The 17,786-nt window shown below is 37.7% G+C and overlaps 2 protein-coding genes across 2 annotated transcripts in view; one reads left to right on the forward strand and one right to left on the reverse strand.

Annotated features, from left to right (window-relative positions):
- Nucleotides 1-2,865: 2,865 nt before the first annotated feature.
- LOC106639437 (uncharacterized) lies at nt 2,866-6,593 on the reverse strand. Its single transcript, XM_014353049.3, has 3 exons — nt 6,321-6,593; nt 3,598-4,050; nt 2,866-3,225 (listed from the first exon to the last, which is right to left on the reverse strand). Exons 1-3 carry the CDS (start codon nt 6,587-6,589, stop codon nt 2,880-2,882), a joined length of 1,068 nt encoding a protein of 355 aa, XP_014208535.2. The 5' UTR covers nt 6,590-6,593; the 3' UTR covers nt 2,866-2,879.
- An 8,606-nt stretch (nt 6,594-15,199) lies between these two features.
- The window catches only part of LOC106639460 (uncharacterized), a 79,496-nt gene continuing 76,909 nt past the window's right edge, over nt 15,200-17,786 (forward strand). Inside the window, exon 1 of the mRNA XM_089598241.1 lies at nt 15,200-15,399. The gene's annotated coding sequence lies outside the window, so the exon portion shown is untranslated. The remainder of the gene's footprint in view (nt 15,400-17,786) is intronic.

A 17,786-nucleotide genomic window follows, 5' to 3' on the forward strand; every position in this document is an offset into this window, starting at 1 on the left:
TTAATTATAAATTTTGATGAGATTTCATAAATTGATTTCGAATAAAAAAGCGTATTAGGCTTGTGTGGTATTTTCTATTTTTTTATCGCGTGTAATATACATACATGACTCAATAACGGATTCCTCATGAGTTGAATTTTACTTTACAAGTATGAAAAAAATATCCTTAGGTATATATAATATGATAATACAAGGATATGTAATTAAATTTCATATGAGTTCAAGAATTTTTTTAGTTTGAAACGTACATATTGATGGGAATATTTTATCATGTAAACCGGTAGATTGATATGACCAAAATTGTGTTTCTTAGTATTTATCTTGTACAATACAATCCATAAAATAAATGAAATTATAAAATTTATTGACAATCAAATAACAAAAATTATTGTTTGTCCTAATTACAAATTATACAAATATATATTTATATTTCATGATGATTACATGAAAACTGAGTATACTGTTTTTGGATAATCAATTATAAGAGAATTTCACGTGTGTGTAAATAATTATATTTTTCGACATTTCAAAGTATAAGTGAAGCATTTGATTTTTATACATCCATAGAAATACGTACGATATTTTATGATTCACAACTTTGCGATTAATACAAATATAAAGTTAGCAAAGTTATTTTTAAGTAACAAAACTATAAATTCATTTCCATCCTTAAGCACTTGTATTGTAAGTACATTAGAAAATCACTGAAACTTTAAAATTTTTTACGCATTTAGTCAATACGAGGTTAGATAACTAGAATGTAAATTTTTTATGACTTTCAACATTCACATAATCATATCATCTTATATCATAGAAATAATCATACAGTCATAAATTTAAATATTTTTTAATGACTCTATCAAGATTACGATTTATATTGAAAATATTCATGTAGGTAAATAATTTAAAAAATTATTTTCAAAAGTTTTAATAATGAATTTCGAAATTCATTTGTGTTGTTAATTTAACTCATGTACGTAGGAACGCTAAATAAACACATTTTTTATACTTTAATAAATTATACAATAATAAGCTTGAAATATACAACGATTCAAGGTGATTGTACTAAATGTGCAATTATAACTGTGATTAAATTTTTTTTGCTGAGTCTAAATTCTACAATTTAAAAAATAAAACCTAAGAAGAAGCAGATTGCGATATGTTTTATTTGAATGGATTAATCTGCAAAAACTGTCACCCATATTAGATATATAATATGACAGTCACACGATGCGGCGAGTATGTATACTATTTATGTTAGCTGTACCTCTAAATATTAAAATTCAGAGGAAAACATTGACGCTATTGTTTCCAATAATTTGAGTGACTGCTGGCCGCATCTGCAGAGTACAAACCTTAATGATGATGATGGTTTTTTTTACTTATTTTTTTTTTCAAGTTTTCTGTATGGTCTTTTAAATTGTTTAATATTAATAACATTGAAAAGAATAATGAGAAGATATTGCAAATAGTTCGGTAGGTTTTATAATGTTTGTAGTAATCAATTTCAAACTTAATTAATTGTGAGTATGATATATTGTATGTTGAATTTTAAAATTGTAAAGGACAATGGATGATATTTTTCACTTTATCATAATATTTGTAAGACTTCTGTTACCAGCATGATTTTTTATAACAATGGTAAAGAATTTATTATTTAGTATAATTAAGATTAGTTTGAAATTTTTTTACAAAACGACGTCACATGAAACAGGGGATTTTTCTGATGAAAAACATTTCTGATGATAATGAAAAAATAAAAATAAAATTATTTACGTATGTGATATTAAAAGAATTGAATTGTCTGTGAAATATTGAAGAAATTAAAAGTAGTTTAATGAATCTCCTTTTTTAAAAATATTTTAGGTTATTTGGCATTTATCACAAAAATATTAATGTTACCAGCACATAGCCTCTGTGGTATGTTGTACACGTGTAGGCACCAGCAATTTTTTGAAAATTGTAGTTTATTATTTAAGTCTTTCTTGAAAGTGTATAGCGGCTTACAACGGCTCAAATAGCCACAAAATGCAAAATAAATAAAATTTGTGATGTTACTAATTCATATTCAGTAGAATACGTGGATTTAATTGCTCTATTCAAAGCAGTATTATAATTTTCAAGGCTGTAGCCGGGTGATAAAAATAATATTGCAACTACAACAAATCGTTTAACAATGTAAAAAAAAGGTTTGTACATGAAAATTATTATTATTATTATTAATTTTTTTTTCTATAAAGTCTTTAAAACACTATTTCACTATGAACAAACTATCCTACTTTTGCAATAATTTGCAATAAATGTTAGCAAAACATGTTTGAAAATATTCATTTTTCGTAACTTTTTCGTTATAATCGTAAAGCTTGTTGGAAGATTTTTCATGTTTCTCAATATATCGTTATTATTATTATGATGATTATTATTATTATGATTATTATTATTATTATTATTATTACATACGTGCTTTGCAACAGTTTGCGGTAAACTTTTTACTTGAATTTTAATGACTATCCAGAAAAAAAAAAAAAAAAAACATGATTATCCGTTGAGATGAAAAGTACCAAAATGGCAACATGGCACAGCTCCTCATTTATATCCAACTTGATAAATACAACCGCGTCGTTCGAAAAGGGTTGCAAAGGAAAAGTTGGAAGAAACGATCTCACGTGTTTGTACCGATCCCATACAGATAGTCGCATAAATTTGCAATCCTACCACCACCCGATATACCGAATGCTAAATCAATTCTATCTACATTCCACAGTCAATACAGGGAGAAAAAAAAAAAAAAAAAAGAAAAAAACATTCGCCACACACAAAAAGCACCCACGTCAACATTCGATCCAAGTAAACCCCCACATCAAAGTCCGATTATGGCACTATTGGGCGAGCGCGGCCTCGGCCACTTGGGTGTCGTCCAAGGTGTGCAGCCAATTGAATATCATCATGTTCCTCTCGTACTTGGACAACTGCTTGCCCCTCTCGCGCTCCACGTCCTTGACCGTCAGCGCGTGGTCGTTCCGCCCGGGTTTCCGTCCCGGCTGCAAAAGGGCCGCCCCTGCCGGCACGCCGCTCGAGGCCAGTGCAGCCGCCGCCGCTGACGGCACCGCCAGGGTGAGTCCACCGCCGCCCGCCTGCGTCGCGGCCGACGCCGCCGCTTCCAGTCGGTCCAGGTTGAATTCGCTCTGCGACAGCCGCTCCAGCGCTCGGTACGTCGTCAGTAACCTGCAATGACATATCGTTTTCACTTTGACTCCTCAAAAGTCACCCAGGAATCCCATTTTGTTATACATATATGTATATACACACGGTTTCACAACACATATTATGTACACCAATGCTCGAAAAGGCCTTTCATCGGTTACATTGTAACGGTACACCAATGTTTCGGTCGTTTATTATACGTATGTATATGGTTGGTTGTGTGTTTTTCAAGGGGCTGCGAGTGATTAAAAAAAGGCCCCAGAGCGCGCAGCCCCTCGGTACTCGTAAAAGAGATTTTTCAAGCTTCCTTTGGTATGGGTTGAGCTAGGTGTGAAAAAGAAGGAAAAAAAAAAAAAAAAAAAATGGGAGAAGAAGAGTTTGCGATGGTCGTACCTGCGCCTAATGTAGCTCTGGCGGACCTTTTTGTTGACCGACCTGACGAGATCGGCGGCGGTGAAGGGCACGACGGGCGGGTTGAGCATCACCAGGGAGGCGGGCTGTTGGGCGGGGGGGTGCAGTTCCCTGGTGGTGCCGCCGTGGGGACTGGGCAGTTGGGAGGTGGTGGGGATGTCGCCGACCGCGACCCAGGTGCTGCAGGAGCGGGACGCGTGGTCGAGGCGCGCCTGTTCCAGGAGGAAGCCGTTGCGGTGGGCGAGGTCGAGCCCGTGGGACGAGACCGCGGAGCGTAGGGTGGCCCGGCCGTCCATGGCCTCGGGGCTCGGCAGTTGGGACACGTCCGAGGTGCTGAAGCTCTTCTGGAGGCCCAGGGCCGAGGACAGGGCGCCGCAGCTGCGGATCAGCTCGGTCTCCTCCTCGAACCAGAGGATCTCCGGTATGTCGGCTGGCCTGTTTAGATATCACCATTGGCTTACAAACAAGTTTATAGCTTGCATATAAGTATATAATTTATGTGTAATTGCTCTGACGATTTTTATTTTTCACTCTTTATTGTGTTTTTTATTAAAGCTTTCGATGAGTCGAGAAAACGGTGCAATCGTATAGAAAAGTTATTGCCAAAAAGTAGATGGTGGAGTGAGAGAGCGATTATACAGTCGCTTTACTGTTTCTTTTTTTATACAACGTCAGCTATGATGTATACACTTTTTTTTCATACATCAAAATTAAATTAGATTTGTTGACGTTGTAAAACTGACACTTTCATTACAATAGTTATCGATTGCGTATTTTGCAAAAAAAAAAAAAAAAAAAATTTAGATTTCAATCGATAATTACGTCTACGATTGTAACTGGGTATCATTGAAAATTCATAACGAGTACTGTAATTAAGATTTAAGATTGTTATCAATTGTTATTGACCTTACAATACATTTTTGTACTTTTTCTACCATCCTATCTGTTGCCGGGTAGGGTAAAAAAAATATTTATAACTTTGATACTTTTGTGAAAAAAGCATTATTTCGAAAATTAATTTTATGAAAGGTATAATAATTTAAAAGTAAAACTCAATTGTGAATATAAAAAAAAAAAAAAAAAAACTATTTCTCTAAAGTAAAGGCTCATTTATTTTATTTCTTATTTTCCACACTTATCTGTTGGGTGGTTGAATAAATAATAATTTTTTTTTTTTTTTTTTTTTTTCTTGGTAAGGAATCATTATGTCTATGAAAAATAGTTATCCCTCAATTAGGCAAAAAATTTGTTTGAAAGGACTTACTTGTCGGATTAAAAAAAAAACTACCAATGATTAAAGTAGTATCTTTTTTCAACTTGGAATAAAGATAATTCTTCTCTCTATATACATGTAGAAAATTTTATTGCAATCAGATCGGATCTCGACATTTAAAAAAAAAAACAATTGTCATTTTGAATGCAGTTTATCAACATAAGTCAATAAAAAAAATGATCTTTCATGAGTAACTTGGTTATTTTCTTCATTAAAAAGAAACAAGTCTAATCAGAATTCCGTGCGCTTGCTCGAGCTAATTTCGTTCTAAAACTTATTTTCCCGGCAAAACTGCTCTACTTGTAGCAAATAACTTTCAGATGTGAACAACAAAACCGATAAAACTTTTTACTATAAATTATAGCGAGTAATAAAAAAAGTTTAATTTTTTTTACTGGTTTCACCAGTTTTACTGGTTGTAGAAGAATATTCAGTGCATGCACACCTAATGAATTTCCAATTCGGTCGCGAGTAGTTTGGTCATATTACGTTGAACAATCAGAGCGTGACGCGTACATTTTACGGGCTGTAAGTTACAGTATGTGTGTGTGTGTGTGTGTGTGCTTTTATAGTCGAAGGTAAATTTATCGAACTGCTTGCTCAACGCAATTTTAATTGATGACATCAACGAGTAACTACCAAGATTCTGCTTTTTTACTAACAATGATTTTAGATGATGTAATACGTGTGATTTTTTTTTTCAATTTTATAGTATCAGTTATAATAAACGCAATTGTTTTTTAAATCATTAATGAAAAATATTGTTTAACTCAAACAACTAAGAGATCACTGTGATACAAGTAACGAAATTGTTTTTCAGCTTTAAAACGTAAGCTCTACTGTACCAAAGCTTTTCCCTTATTCTTTTTCATCTTTGTATTTTTATCAAGTACTATAGCTTTATTTCTGCACTATTCGTACTTCATTCCATAACTTTATACAACTTTAACACGCCAAAAAAAAATTTACTTGCAAATTATAGTTTTTAAACTATAGTGCCATTTTCATATTGTTAAAAATATTTGTTTTTAATAGAATATTCATCCAAACGAGATATTGATGTAACTTATCAGCTCGTGGAAAAAGAGAACGAGCATATTTTAAATTCCGCGTGTTTCGTGGTTTTCTAGTACAACAAATAATCGATACAACTGCATGCGGTACAATGTATTATTTTCCCTCCATTAAATTGATACGAACAAAATCTTACATTTTACCCTGTGAATAATTAACCGTTGCAATACTTTCAACAACTTTTTTTACTTTTGATTTTCATTATTCCAGCTAAAATTACTTTTCGTCAAAGTCAGCTAGTCCACCTTATACATAGTTGCAGTGATCGTCAAACCCCACCGTTTAAAAAACCTAACAATGTTTCAAAAAAAAAAAAAAAAAAAAAAAAAAAAAAAAAAAGGCAAACTTTCCGACTCACCTGTTGCCCTGAACCTGCAGCCTAGACTCGGGGTTCGGCGAGGGTCCTCGCCCCGACAGGTGCACATCACTGTAGGACTTGAACGAAGCCAGCCGATTAGCGCTCTTTGCGTCGCTGGCGATCGACGAGACGCTAAACAGCGACAGGTCAGTTGTGACGCTCTCGTGGCTGGGGGAGCGCAGCATTCGCGAGGCCACTTGCAGTATCGGTGGCGGCTGGATCGTCACGTGCGTCGGCGGCGCCGCCGGCTTCGCCTCCGTCTCCGACATACTGCTCTTTTCTTTTTTTTTTTCTCCCCCACTAGCGCCTGTCGATTATTGCTTTTCCTCCTCCCCCTACGCAACACTCGCAAAATAATTTCTGCAAAAAGCTACACTTGTCTTCTTCCTTTTCAACAGACAGCTTCCAGGATCACCCAACTTTTCAACGTTGCAAGTTAGATGGGGTCGTTATTTAATGTCACATGGCACTTTTGCAGGAAACCCCTTATTCGTCACTCATTTTTTTTTTTTTAAATTCTACCCCACATTGAGTAAACGCACAAAAATCTTCATCTTTCCCACCACCGACACTTTATGTCTTTTCGCGAAAAATTCCATCACGAAACCCCACACGGTTTACACACTTTGTCGTTAAACAAAGTCACCAGTAAACAATCACAAGGGTCGTGCCTACGCACTTAACCAGACGCTGACGTCAACCGCTGCGCCCACCGATACACAGTGTAGGATCGGCCACCCTAATAATCACGGGGTGTAGGTAAACACGTCGGCAAAAAATAAAAGTCACGAGCAAGCACCCACGATCACCCGCTCCTCGGCAAACACAATAAGCACTCTAAAGCGTAATCGACCGAATTAGATCGAAAAAGTGGCATCGGCACTGTTGGTATATACACACCCGTACATATAGGCGGACTTATCGAACGATCAAACTCGAAGTACGCGGCACTTATGATATACTTATTATAGCTCCGAACAAATGAAATTGAAACTACCGGCTGGCACGCGGTGTGAATTGTCCTCTTTTCTTTATTTCGGTATAGCTCGTACGGACACGTTTGATGTAGGTGTGTACACATGCCGGAAGGGAAAAATCGATGATGCCGAGCGACGGTGTCTAATGTATAATATACTTACCGAAAGGTATATAATACACCGGAGCTCTTAATCGCTCGTCTATTGTTCTCCGTACTCGCGACGACGTCATTCTCATTTTTGCCTACGTATAGGCCCAGTGTCGCTTCCTTTTTTTTTCTTTTTTTTTTCCAAGTTCGTTGATGGCCATGATGAATGACAGATTACACGTGAGACCGAGTGACGCTTTGGAGCTCGTCTATGGCTGTAAACAAAAACAAAAATAAGTTAGGGATGACATGTTTACAATATTCGGGGGTGAAGGATCTAATTTTTTCATACGAAGGTCCTTTTTTTTTACCCTAAAAACGTCGGGGCAAACAACACCCAAGTAATCGTGATAAGTACCTATGTGAAAAAAAAAAAAACAAATATGTGACACTTTATTACAGGTTAAAAACAAGCGAGTGGTAATTTCGATCATTTGAGACACATCGTTTTCTTTTAATATCGGTTGAACCATTGGTTTGGGCATTTGCAGGATTAGATTAGCCTCTTACCACAATATGTCCAATCCGTGTATTGGACGGATGGTAGAGGAACGGAGGTATGATACGGAAGCCTTTGGGGTATAAATAATGCTCTCTCGGACCACCGTAAACAGAGAAAAGGAGTGTAAATTCCTTGGTATCAGTTATGCTAAATAAAAGTGCGATTAACACGTAACAACGCCCAAGGAAATTTTTTTGCTTCTAAAATAGGTAATAATAATAAAACGATGAGTACCGGAAGGCCGCGTGATGGGGAGCGCGCTACATAGAGAACACCAATGACAAAATGATTAGATACGCCTATAAAAGGCACGAGTGATCTTGAAAGTACTGACTTGTAAAATACTCTGCAGTTTTTTTAAATCAAAGGTATACAGTTTATTATCCCGGTGTGAACAAACATCAAAGTTGTTTTTTTTTTTTTTTTTTTTTACCAGTCTTTTCAAAAAGAAATTGTTTTTACGGTTTAACGTGTTAAAAAAAAAAACAAAAAAAAAACACAATTTTAGATATTTTAGTTACAATCGAATAACATTACCATAGCTTGTTTATACTCTTTACGGTACTTACGAATCCTTGACAAGTCACGAAAGCAAACAGATGCCCCATGCAACGAGTACAATTATACGCGCAATCAACTCAAAGTCACAAAACAAAAAAACAAAAAAAAAACAAAAAAAACAAAATACACATGCACGTACTCACAGCAACTACATTCGCAAGAAACGACAGAAGCACCAAAACTTCAAAGCTCCCTCGCTAAAACGCATAGCTGAAAGAAAAAAAAAAAAAAAGCTCCAAAGTGATTACATAGACACACCGCGCATTGGAGACTCGACTGAGAAAAGACTCTCGCGTTCAAGCTCCTCCTTCCTCCACATACAATGATTCTCTCCTCGCCTCGCATCACGCACCTCCGCTCCTTTTCTCATTGTCCTTACGTAATATACTCGACGAGCTTATACATATACACATATATATGTATAGTCTCTCGTAATCGTTTTATTGTGATGCAACTCGAGAGCTTCATTTTTTTTTCTTCAAGCCTTCAAACATCACCTCGTCGGCAAAGTAAACCAAACACTCCATGGTATACAGACAGACGCGTCCATCCGAAAGTTATACATAATATGTTGGTGTACTCTGTTTGCCCGTCAAACTAGCTAAACTCACCCTTTCGTGTCTCCCCTTTGTTTTTCCCCTTGTCCGTGTACACACACACATATATATATATACATATATATAAAACACCGTCACTGTAGCGAATTCACGGTTGCCTGGCTGTCCTCTGCAAATAATTGTGTGTAACCCAGTTACGCGCGTCTTCTCTCGGTTGAAAACATTACCCGCACAACCATATAAATATGCACGGAAAAGGGCGAAGCGTAAAATCTTGCGCCACCTTCGTCGAGATTTTTTATTTTCGTTTGCAAAGCAATGAAATTGCATCGAGTAAAATTATCGGAGCGATTATCGGCTATACGATCGGCCGATCGAACGGAAAAGCCACCACTGCTTTGGCGATGAATGCTCCGTTGCGCTGGTATGATCGGCTCGCGCGGGTATATCGGGGAGGACTAATGGCACCGGGAGAAACGAAGTGGAGAGAGAGAGAGGGACAATTGAATTTATATATAAAAGATAGCGATGCGATGGCGTGGGTGCGAGTGTTTCGCATTTTATTGGGTTCCGACTATTTTTCCCGCGTCCACATCGACCGGTGTGCACTTGCCGAGCTTTGAAATTTCATTCCCGGGCAGAGAGGAGTCTGAGACAAAGTTTTGTTTGTACGGTGTCATTCGTGTGGTTAAATAAATTACAAACTGTGATTAATTGTTTTTGGTGTTTAATGTTATGGAAAAAATTTAATTTCAAAGACAAAAGGTAGCGTTTATTTTTATTGATCTCAAACAGGCAAGTTCAAGGCAAAGGCTTACACCAAGTTCATGACTATTGTGACTCTAATGGCTGTAGAGTCGCCTTAAAAATTTATGCAACGGTTTTACTATACTTATAAGTACCCTTCACCCGGTCATACCACGGAATTTATCCCCATCATGATCCACATCGCGTTAACATTTTATTAGTAATTTATTAATTTGTGATAAAAGTTTTATTTTTACATCGTATCGATTAGTAAATACAGTAAAGTCATGCAATGAAACTCTGTACAGTTGATTAGCAGCACAATTACACTCTATATCATGATTTTTGAATAAAAACAGTACAAAGTTATTGAGGAAAGACAACAAAAGGCTCAAATGAATTATCGATGAAAAATATATGCAGAGAAGTATTCAATCGATACTCGAGAGAAGTTTCTTAACATCAAAGGTATTGGGTAATGAAGAAATCATCTCTAAAAAGCTCGGGGTTGAAAAATAGGATTGAAAGAGAAGAAAAATGAGGGTGAAAGCGGGTCACCGAACAATTTTTTTTTTTTTTTTTTTTCAACATTTTTGCTCGAATTTTTGAGTTTTCCTATGGGTATAGCTGTGCAAGAAATTACATGGTTTGTGATTGGAAAATAGTTCGATCGATGTATCCAAAATCGGTTTTTTGATTTAAAGTCGTTTGAGGAGAACGTGATTTTAAACTAATCCATTACGAGACGTGAGTTTGAATTACGATGGTAAATTAAACGAGTGATTTTTTAATATTACAATTCAATTTACATGTATGTATTTTAGATTAAAAGCACCTATATATAATAATTGATCTACATGTTCAATAAAACATGTATGTCATATACTTTAAGTAGTACGAAGCGAATATGGTGCGACGGATTTTCGCCTCGTTTATCGAGGGATGTATAAAATAATTTATACACTTTTCATCGAAAAATCTGAATACATAATATTATACACTTTGAATCGATTTTTCAAATGTATTACACCCCGATTCGACACGTGAAATTCCATAAAATGCGTCATTTTGGTAAACGAACGTAAATTTTCTGGCTGACGTTTCGGTATCGGTGAATATTTAGACCGTTGGAGTGATTTACGGTCTTGCGGGAAAAAAGCCCGTACACCCACACAGCGACCGATTGCTCGAGAAAAGATTAGAGCGATCCCCTGATAAAAATTGCCCTTTTTTCTCTTCCTCTTTTTTTTTTTTTATCATCGTATTTTCATAGTTGCGAAGCCGAAGTTGCGATTCGAATGAATATCAAACGCATGTGCAAAGTATAAAAGATGTCATTTTAAAATAATACATCACAGTGATCATATTGGATTATCTCGTCACATATTTTTTTTCTTTTTTTTTATGTTTTAAACTCACCTGTACTTTTTTTTGCCATGCAAAGTTTTTTGGAGCCTTTTAAAAAAGCTACTCACACGCGAGTATGTCGGTTGCGAAATTTCAAAACTATCGATCGCCGAGACGTAAAATAAAGCTACTAAAAGTACCATCGGTAACTACTCGGGGGGCTTGAAACAAAGTCCCCGGCAACTTTCGCACGAGCGAAGGGTACAAATAATACATAGACAAAGGCATTTTTTGTTTTGCTCATAAAAAAGAGGTACGAAACAAGACTTTTATTTACATAGAAGCTCCCATTACTTACATCACGGTCCAGCGATCGAATCGACGCGAAAAATCATCCAAAATATTTCGAAACGTAGTATAAGCTTTTCTCCAAGGGGTAGGAAAAAAAAAAAAAAAAACGCTCCACGACAGCCCTAACGAGGGTCCGATGCGAAACAGCCCCCTGCGACGGTCGTGGAAAAAAGCCCACCGAGCAGAAACAAAAGAAGGGACGCAATTGAATTTCACGTGAACGCGATGTCGTATTATATACACACCTCACTCGCATTTTCGTTCTTCCAGTGCTTCCCCTCCTTGTTGTATACATATGAGTACAACGTCAATGCCCCTTGCATTTGCGAGAATCTTCTATACGGGAAGGGTAGCTATTGGGTACATTATATCTTTCTTGTCTCCAACGAATCATTGCGTCAAAACCAATTTTCACCCCCCTCCCCCTTTGGCCAGCTACTTTTTTTCACCCAAAAACAAGTACACGCCAAAAGAGAAGCTCGCACGGAGGCAGATGATAAACATGCACCCGATGTCACAATGACCCCCCCACGGTACACATGCACCCCGAACGAGCGCGCGCGCGCAGCATCTCACCCCCACCCCCCGCGCAGCTATTCGCTTATAACAAGTATACACGTCTTACCCCTATGTGTAGCCGATCTTGGGGTGCTTGGTGACAAGTACCTTGCCTCCTGATTCGCGCACAATGTGATGTTTGACCATAAAGTATAGGCACTCGCGCGCGCGTGCAAACGAAAAAAAAAGCAATTGCACATCAAAACAAAAGAACAGGAATGAGAGAGAGAGAGTGTCCTCGTAGTCGCGTCAGAGCCGCTTTGACGACGCTCGAGCACTGCCACTATGGGCTCGTTTCCTCGTCCTCCTTCTCCTGGGGGGTGGTTGGTTGGCGGTGGTAACGCCGCACAGTGGGGAAACGCCGACGATCGATAAACTTTTCGCGCACGTGTTGTGGGTCGCGCCCCCTCCCCCGTCCAACTGTATATACGTATACAGGTGGGGGTGTGTTTACGTCTCGTGTGTACATGTACGTTGCGTGTATACACAAGAGGATGTGGGACGCGGGGTGAGGGTGGACGGTTGGGGCTGCATCTTTTTCTCGGGGGGTGGGCGATGCCTTTGGTCGTCTTGAGGGACCGTGTGATGTGTATGGATGTTCGGGCGAAGCGAGCTGCCGGAGGGTCGGGCGAGTCGATGATCGCTTCTTTTGGACTGTGTTCCTTTTGAAGGGTCGATGGTTGTCTCTGTGGGATCTATACACAAGTTACGGGTGGAATCGCCTGTCTTTTTTTTTTTTTTTTTTTTTTTTTTTTTTTTTTTTTTTTTTTTTTTCTATTCGAATGAGAAGTCACGACATCCTCCCTAGTTCGTACTTTTTTATTTTTTTTTCGTTCAAGACGATATATACACATACAGTATTGTATACAGAGATGACCAAATGTACATCCTCAGGTTGAAACAATTTCATATCCATATATGAGAAGGTAACCTTCGCGGTGTTTGTACATCGACAAGTGCCCGTATTGAAATTTATCGTATGTAGACTCACGTACTTATTATTTACGCGATGATGGCATGTTTTATCGCGATTTCGAGGGATGGATGATTGTATGTACCCCACCGCGTCGAGGAAAAGGCCGAAAAAGAAAATTGGACAAAGAACAGCAGTCGTAAAGGGTAGGACCGCTTTGAAAAGTTTATAAAGCTCCCTTGGGCATTCAACCGTATACCGTGCACACATTAAACGCACGCTAGAGTGGCTGCACGAAACGAAGACAAGACTTAAAGATGCAAAAATTTTTGTCTTCCGATGGATTTGCCCAAGGCGCACTTGGTTACACCAGAAATCTATTATTTACATAAGAACATTTTTGTAAGAAAATATTTTTAATATTGAAAGTTATCTGCATGGACAAAAAAATACGTATGTTTAAACGATTTTTTCCGTTAGGTGTAGTGGCATTTGCCTGAAGGAGACATTTTTGCATCATTAAGGAGTTGTGGAACATAAACTGGGTAAACCAGTTTTTTTTATTGATAAGTGATTATAAGCATACCAAACATTAAATTTGACTATAGTAGTATATTTTTGCTTTGTTTCCCTTTTTTTTTCCATTACAAAACTTTTTCTTTGATTACTCAACGAATAATGTGGAGGTTTTGATGATAAATTACATCTATCCGTACACTTTTTTTTTCAAAGAGTGGGTAAATGATTTGAGCTTGATGTGACATCAATAACAAAGCTGTCAATGGCTTCTTTTTTATATGATCGATCAGTAAAAGTCTATTCTATACTTTACTCTGTTACATAGGGTGTGCATTGGTTGCGAATTAATTTTATTAACTAAACATAACAGATGATATAATTCTACTAAAAACAAAAAAAACAAAAAAAGAAATCTTTTCGTACCATCTGAATGATATGCTCAAACGAATAAGTCGTATAATTGTAATTGAAATTTTCTAGAAACTTGTTTACCCATCAGTTTTACGGGCATTTATTGTTTGGAATAATTATACCCAAGTCAGAAGTATTATGTGAAAATAAAACCTGGTAAAAAATCGTGAAAAACAATTTTGTTTGATTCGCTTGGATCTTTTTAAAATCGTCGCGCGATATTTCATTACCGCGATTTAAAGCGCTGTAGCATCAAAATACTGCACAGACAGTGTTCGAGGGTCGTCTAACGACGAGCGATTAATCCAAGGTTTTTGGCTCATTTTCGAGACATGAATGTCCTTGAGAAACCACAATTATAGTAGAGCCATCCCATAGTAAGTAAATAAACATATTACGCGGCTTCGCAAAGGCTATACTTTTTGCGTTTTCTGCACCGCAAACGTCAAACGTAACTCGATACTTTTTAACTTCCTCGATACACGACGCGCTCGCTCGCACGCACTCCCCTACGGGCGCTCTTTTATTTTCCCATGATTCCCTCGGCAACAGCCAAAATAAGTCCATCCTACATAGTTTTTAGATCACGGAAAATTCGGGGGCGGGGGGGACTTGTGCAATAACTATACGATAAAAAAGAGACACGTGCCATCAATCATCGGAGCTCCAAATTGTACGTATATGTAATATATCCTTCATCCACATGGCACAAAGTAACTATACCTTTCACCGTAAATACGGTATATCACCGAGAACGAGTTCCCTCTATTTCGTACGCGTTATACACGTGTATGTGCTTCCCCAGTCGTGTCATTACCTCGGCCGTAATTCGTATCAATGAACGAACGAAAAACGTCGGCCTGCAAGCACACAATTGGCAAAGCCCTCCACTCCGTAGCTTCACTCGGTCACGCACACTCTACTGCTCGGGTAATAAATTGCACGTGTGTGCAAGTGGCTTTTTAGTGCACGGGTGAGCATCGAAATGGATGTGGGCGTGTATTATATATAAACTTGTGGGTGAGATGGGGAGAGAGAGAGAGGATGTGTGGGTAAGCTTGTGCGTGTGTGGGTGTTTTTAATACGTATACAAAGAGATGAGGAGAGAAGAGAGCGAGCGATCGAGCTTGGCTCGCGGCTCTTGGTTGCCGGGCCTGTCCCTGTGACTGACTTAGTTACCGACGGTGTCTCTCCCAAGGTGGACACACGACCGCTGACGCGCGGGGCCGCGACAATTCGTACACTCGTTATCCCCCTACATTTATTTTTCTTTCATTTTTATTTTTTGTTTTTTTTTTTTCCAAGTCCACCTTTTTATTTTTACCCCCACCACCCATCCATCGCTCCCTCGATTTGTATGTGCGCGAACATTTTTTTATTTTTTCCCTCCGTTTAACGAGACGAATTTCGAGTGTGGTATAATACTACTACAGAGGCCTCGAGAGCAGAGCGCGATAGAGCTTTTGCGCGTCGTACTTACGAAAACGGTAAGCATCGGCAGAGGAAGGGAGAAGCTCGGAGCTTGCGACTTGTCGTGTCTTTTTTTTTTTTTTTTTTTTTTTTTTTTTTTTTTTTCACGCAAGTGGGCCGCAAGTTGGAACGTGAGAGTGTCCCGGCGCTTTGACCTTCGTTCAGTTGCAATTTTAGATATGTTTATTTTTAGCGGTTCAAGAGTCATTATCTTGTTTAACACGATTGGGTCTTTAAAGGTTATCGAGAGTACGTGTAATAAGATAAAGCACGATTTTTGGAGGTGATTCCGGCACCTCGTCATGGCACCTCTTGATCTGCCAATATTAATTTAGGTGGTCGTCGTATACTTACGCGTTAAAAACTTAAAGTTGATTACTATAGTTAAAATAAACTATCGATTTTCCTTTTACGTTTTATGTACCAAGTGTATTTCAGTCGTCGCGGATTAATTCTCAAAATTAGAGCAAAGCTATTTTTTTTTTTTTTTTTAATTTTTTTCCTTGTGTCAACAAACTTTGAAATAGAGCCGGCTAATAATAGTATTTTTATTTTTGTACCAACTGGCCCCGAAATGTAGGGAAATTTCGAAAAAAAAAAAAAAAATATGTATAGTTCAGCTTGCAAATCCCAAGGAGTTTAGTTGAATCTTAAACAATTATTGAGAAAAATTAATGACACCTTCGATATCTTACATCTTTCGTTATTTCTGATCTTTTTTTTATCAATTTGCTGCTTCAATTTATTATACTGCCTGCAAGTAGAATTTACAAGAGTGTTTGTGTTCGACTGAATTTTGTTCGTCACATTGACTTGTTTAATTGTAAATACATCTTTACTTATGTGTTTGTCCTCTAAAACGTTTAAAAAACTTTGTTAATACATTCTTCGAGAAATTTTTTTGTTATTTTGTTGTAAAGTAATTGTTATAACTCTTTTATTACATACTATGAATACATCCTAATTCTTATTAAAAAAAAAATTTGAGCAATAATTCTAACGTTGCTAACGATTCGATAGGCATATTATACATTGTAATTGTGCCTTACCAAATGGTAAAAATCCAAAAGCATCAATTAGTTAACGAAAGTGCTCGTGGGCGTATTTACACGTACAATATAAAGGTATAGTTACGCTCGAAAATCGGCACACGCTGCAGTGTTTACCTTCTAAAAATACATCACCGACACCCCGACAGTTCGAAAATGTGACGTAAGGGTACAGTATGGTCGGATTTTTCAAGCTTTCAAAAGACAATAGAGACGACAACGTGCAACCGATACAACGGCCCCGTTGTCCCTCGTTCCTCGAAAAAGACGAAACGAAAAAAAAATTCGCGGCTCGGCTTTCTCGTCTCCCCTCGTTTTTCCGCGAGGATATATTATACATACATCCTTTACATGCACGACCAATGTTCGAGAGCACCTTCTCGCGTGCCCACGCTCGTGCACACATTGCATCTCGTTTGGAGTCGGGTGTACGTATAGGCACGCATTGTATGATAAACTTGCGCTACTAACTCTTGTCCACAGGTACTATGTGCATATATATGTACACGAGAGGGCATGCATCGATTTTGCAGGGGATGGAAAAACGTTTGTTTCAAACAATGGATGGGAGATTTCTTCTACTTTTTTTTTTTTTTTTTTTTTTTTTTTTGCGTTTTACTTTTCACGAGAGTGCAGGTTACGCGATGTTAAACAAGTTATTAGAAATTACAATCTCAAGGACAATGGAGAAAAAAAGAAGTATAAGCTTTACACGGTAGACGCGAGTTTGAAAGCATGCAGATATGAAACAATTTTCATTTATTATGATTATATGTACCTGTTGTTGTACTATTTGTAATTTTAAGATTTTTACATAGTTGTTTTCGTAACTTGGTGGTCCCAACGATTATTACCAATGAAAAAAAAAAGAACGTTTATTTTTAGACAGTTCACTTAAAATATTTTCATGACAAGCAAACACAAACTTGATCAAAAATACAAAAAAATTTATATCGCAATTGCATAGTGGAAGCTCATCCGTACCATCGTATTGTATGTAAAAAAAGTAAGTCAAGGGAGAAACCATTCGCGCCGAAAACCGCCTTTTGTGTTTGAAAGGCGCGAAAGTGAGACTCAAAAATTCCAATGCGCGTATTACGCGCTTGTAATGCGTATGTACATACGTGCGTGCTCTACGGAAAGTGAGCCAATAGCCGCTCGTGAGCTTTTGTGCAAGTGCATAACGAGCGATTGCGAAATACTCGATGGGAGGAAGGTTAACAGAGGTATGGGTAAAAAAGGTTTTGTTGGGTCTCGGGTAGCGCGTGGAACGAAAAGTTGGAGGGGAGTCACAAAAGTTTCTTTGAATCGAGATTTGCATGGAATACGTGGAACGTCTTTCTTACGGGGGAGTA

Source organism: Copidosoma floridanum, unplaced genomic scaffold, assembly GCF_036245765.1.
Source record: "Copidosoma floridanum isolate Cflo_tuat_1 unplaced genomic scaffold, Cflo_Japanese_pri ptg000006l, whole genome shotgun sequence".
NCBI lineage: Eukaryota > Metazoa > Arthropoda > Insecta > Hymenoptera > Encyrtidae > Copidosoma > Copidosoma floridanum.

Excerpts from the sequence above, each read along its gene's own strand:
- LOC106639437 (XM_014353049.3), bottom strand. The coding sequence starts at position 6,589 with ATGTCGGAGACGGAGGCGAAGCCGGCGGCGCCGCCGACGCACGTGACG. Across the intron at positions 4,051-6,320 it reads CTGCAGGTTCAGGGCAACAG|GCCAGCCGACATACCGGAGA; the intron begins GTGAGTCGGAAA and ends ATATCTAAACAG. Across the intron at positions 3,226-3,597 it reads CAGAGCTACATTAGGCGCAG|GTTACTGACGACGTACCGAG; the intron begins GTACGACCATCG and ends ATGTCATTGCAG.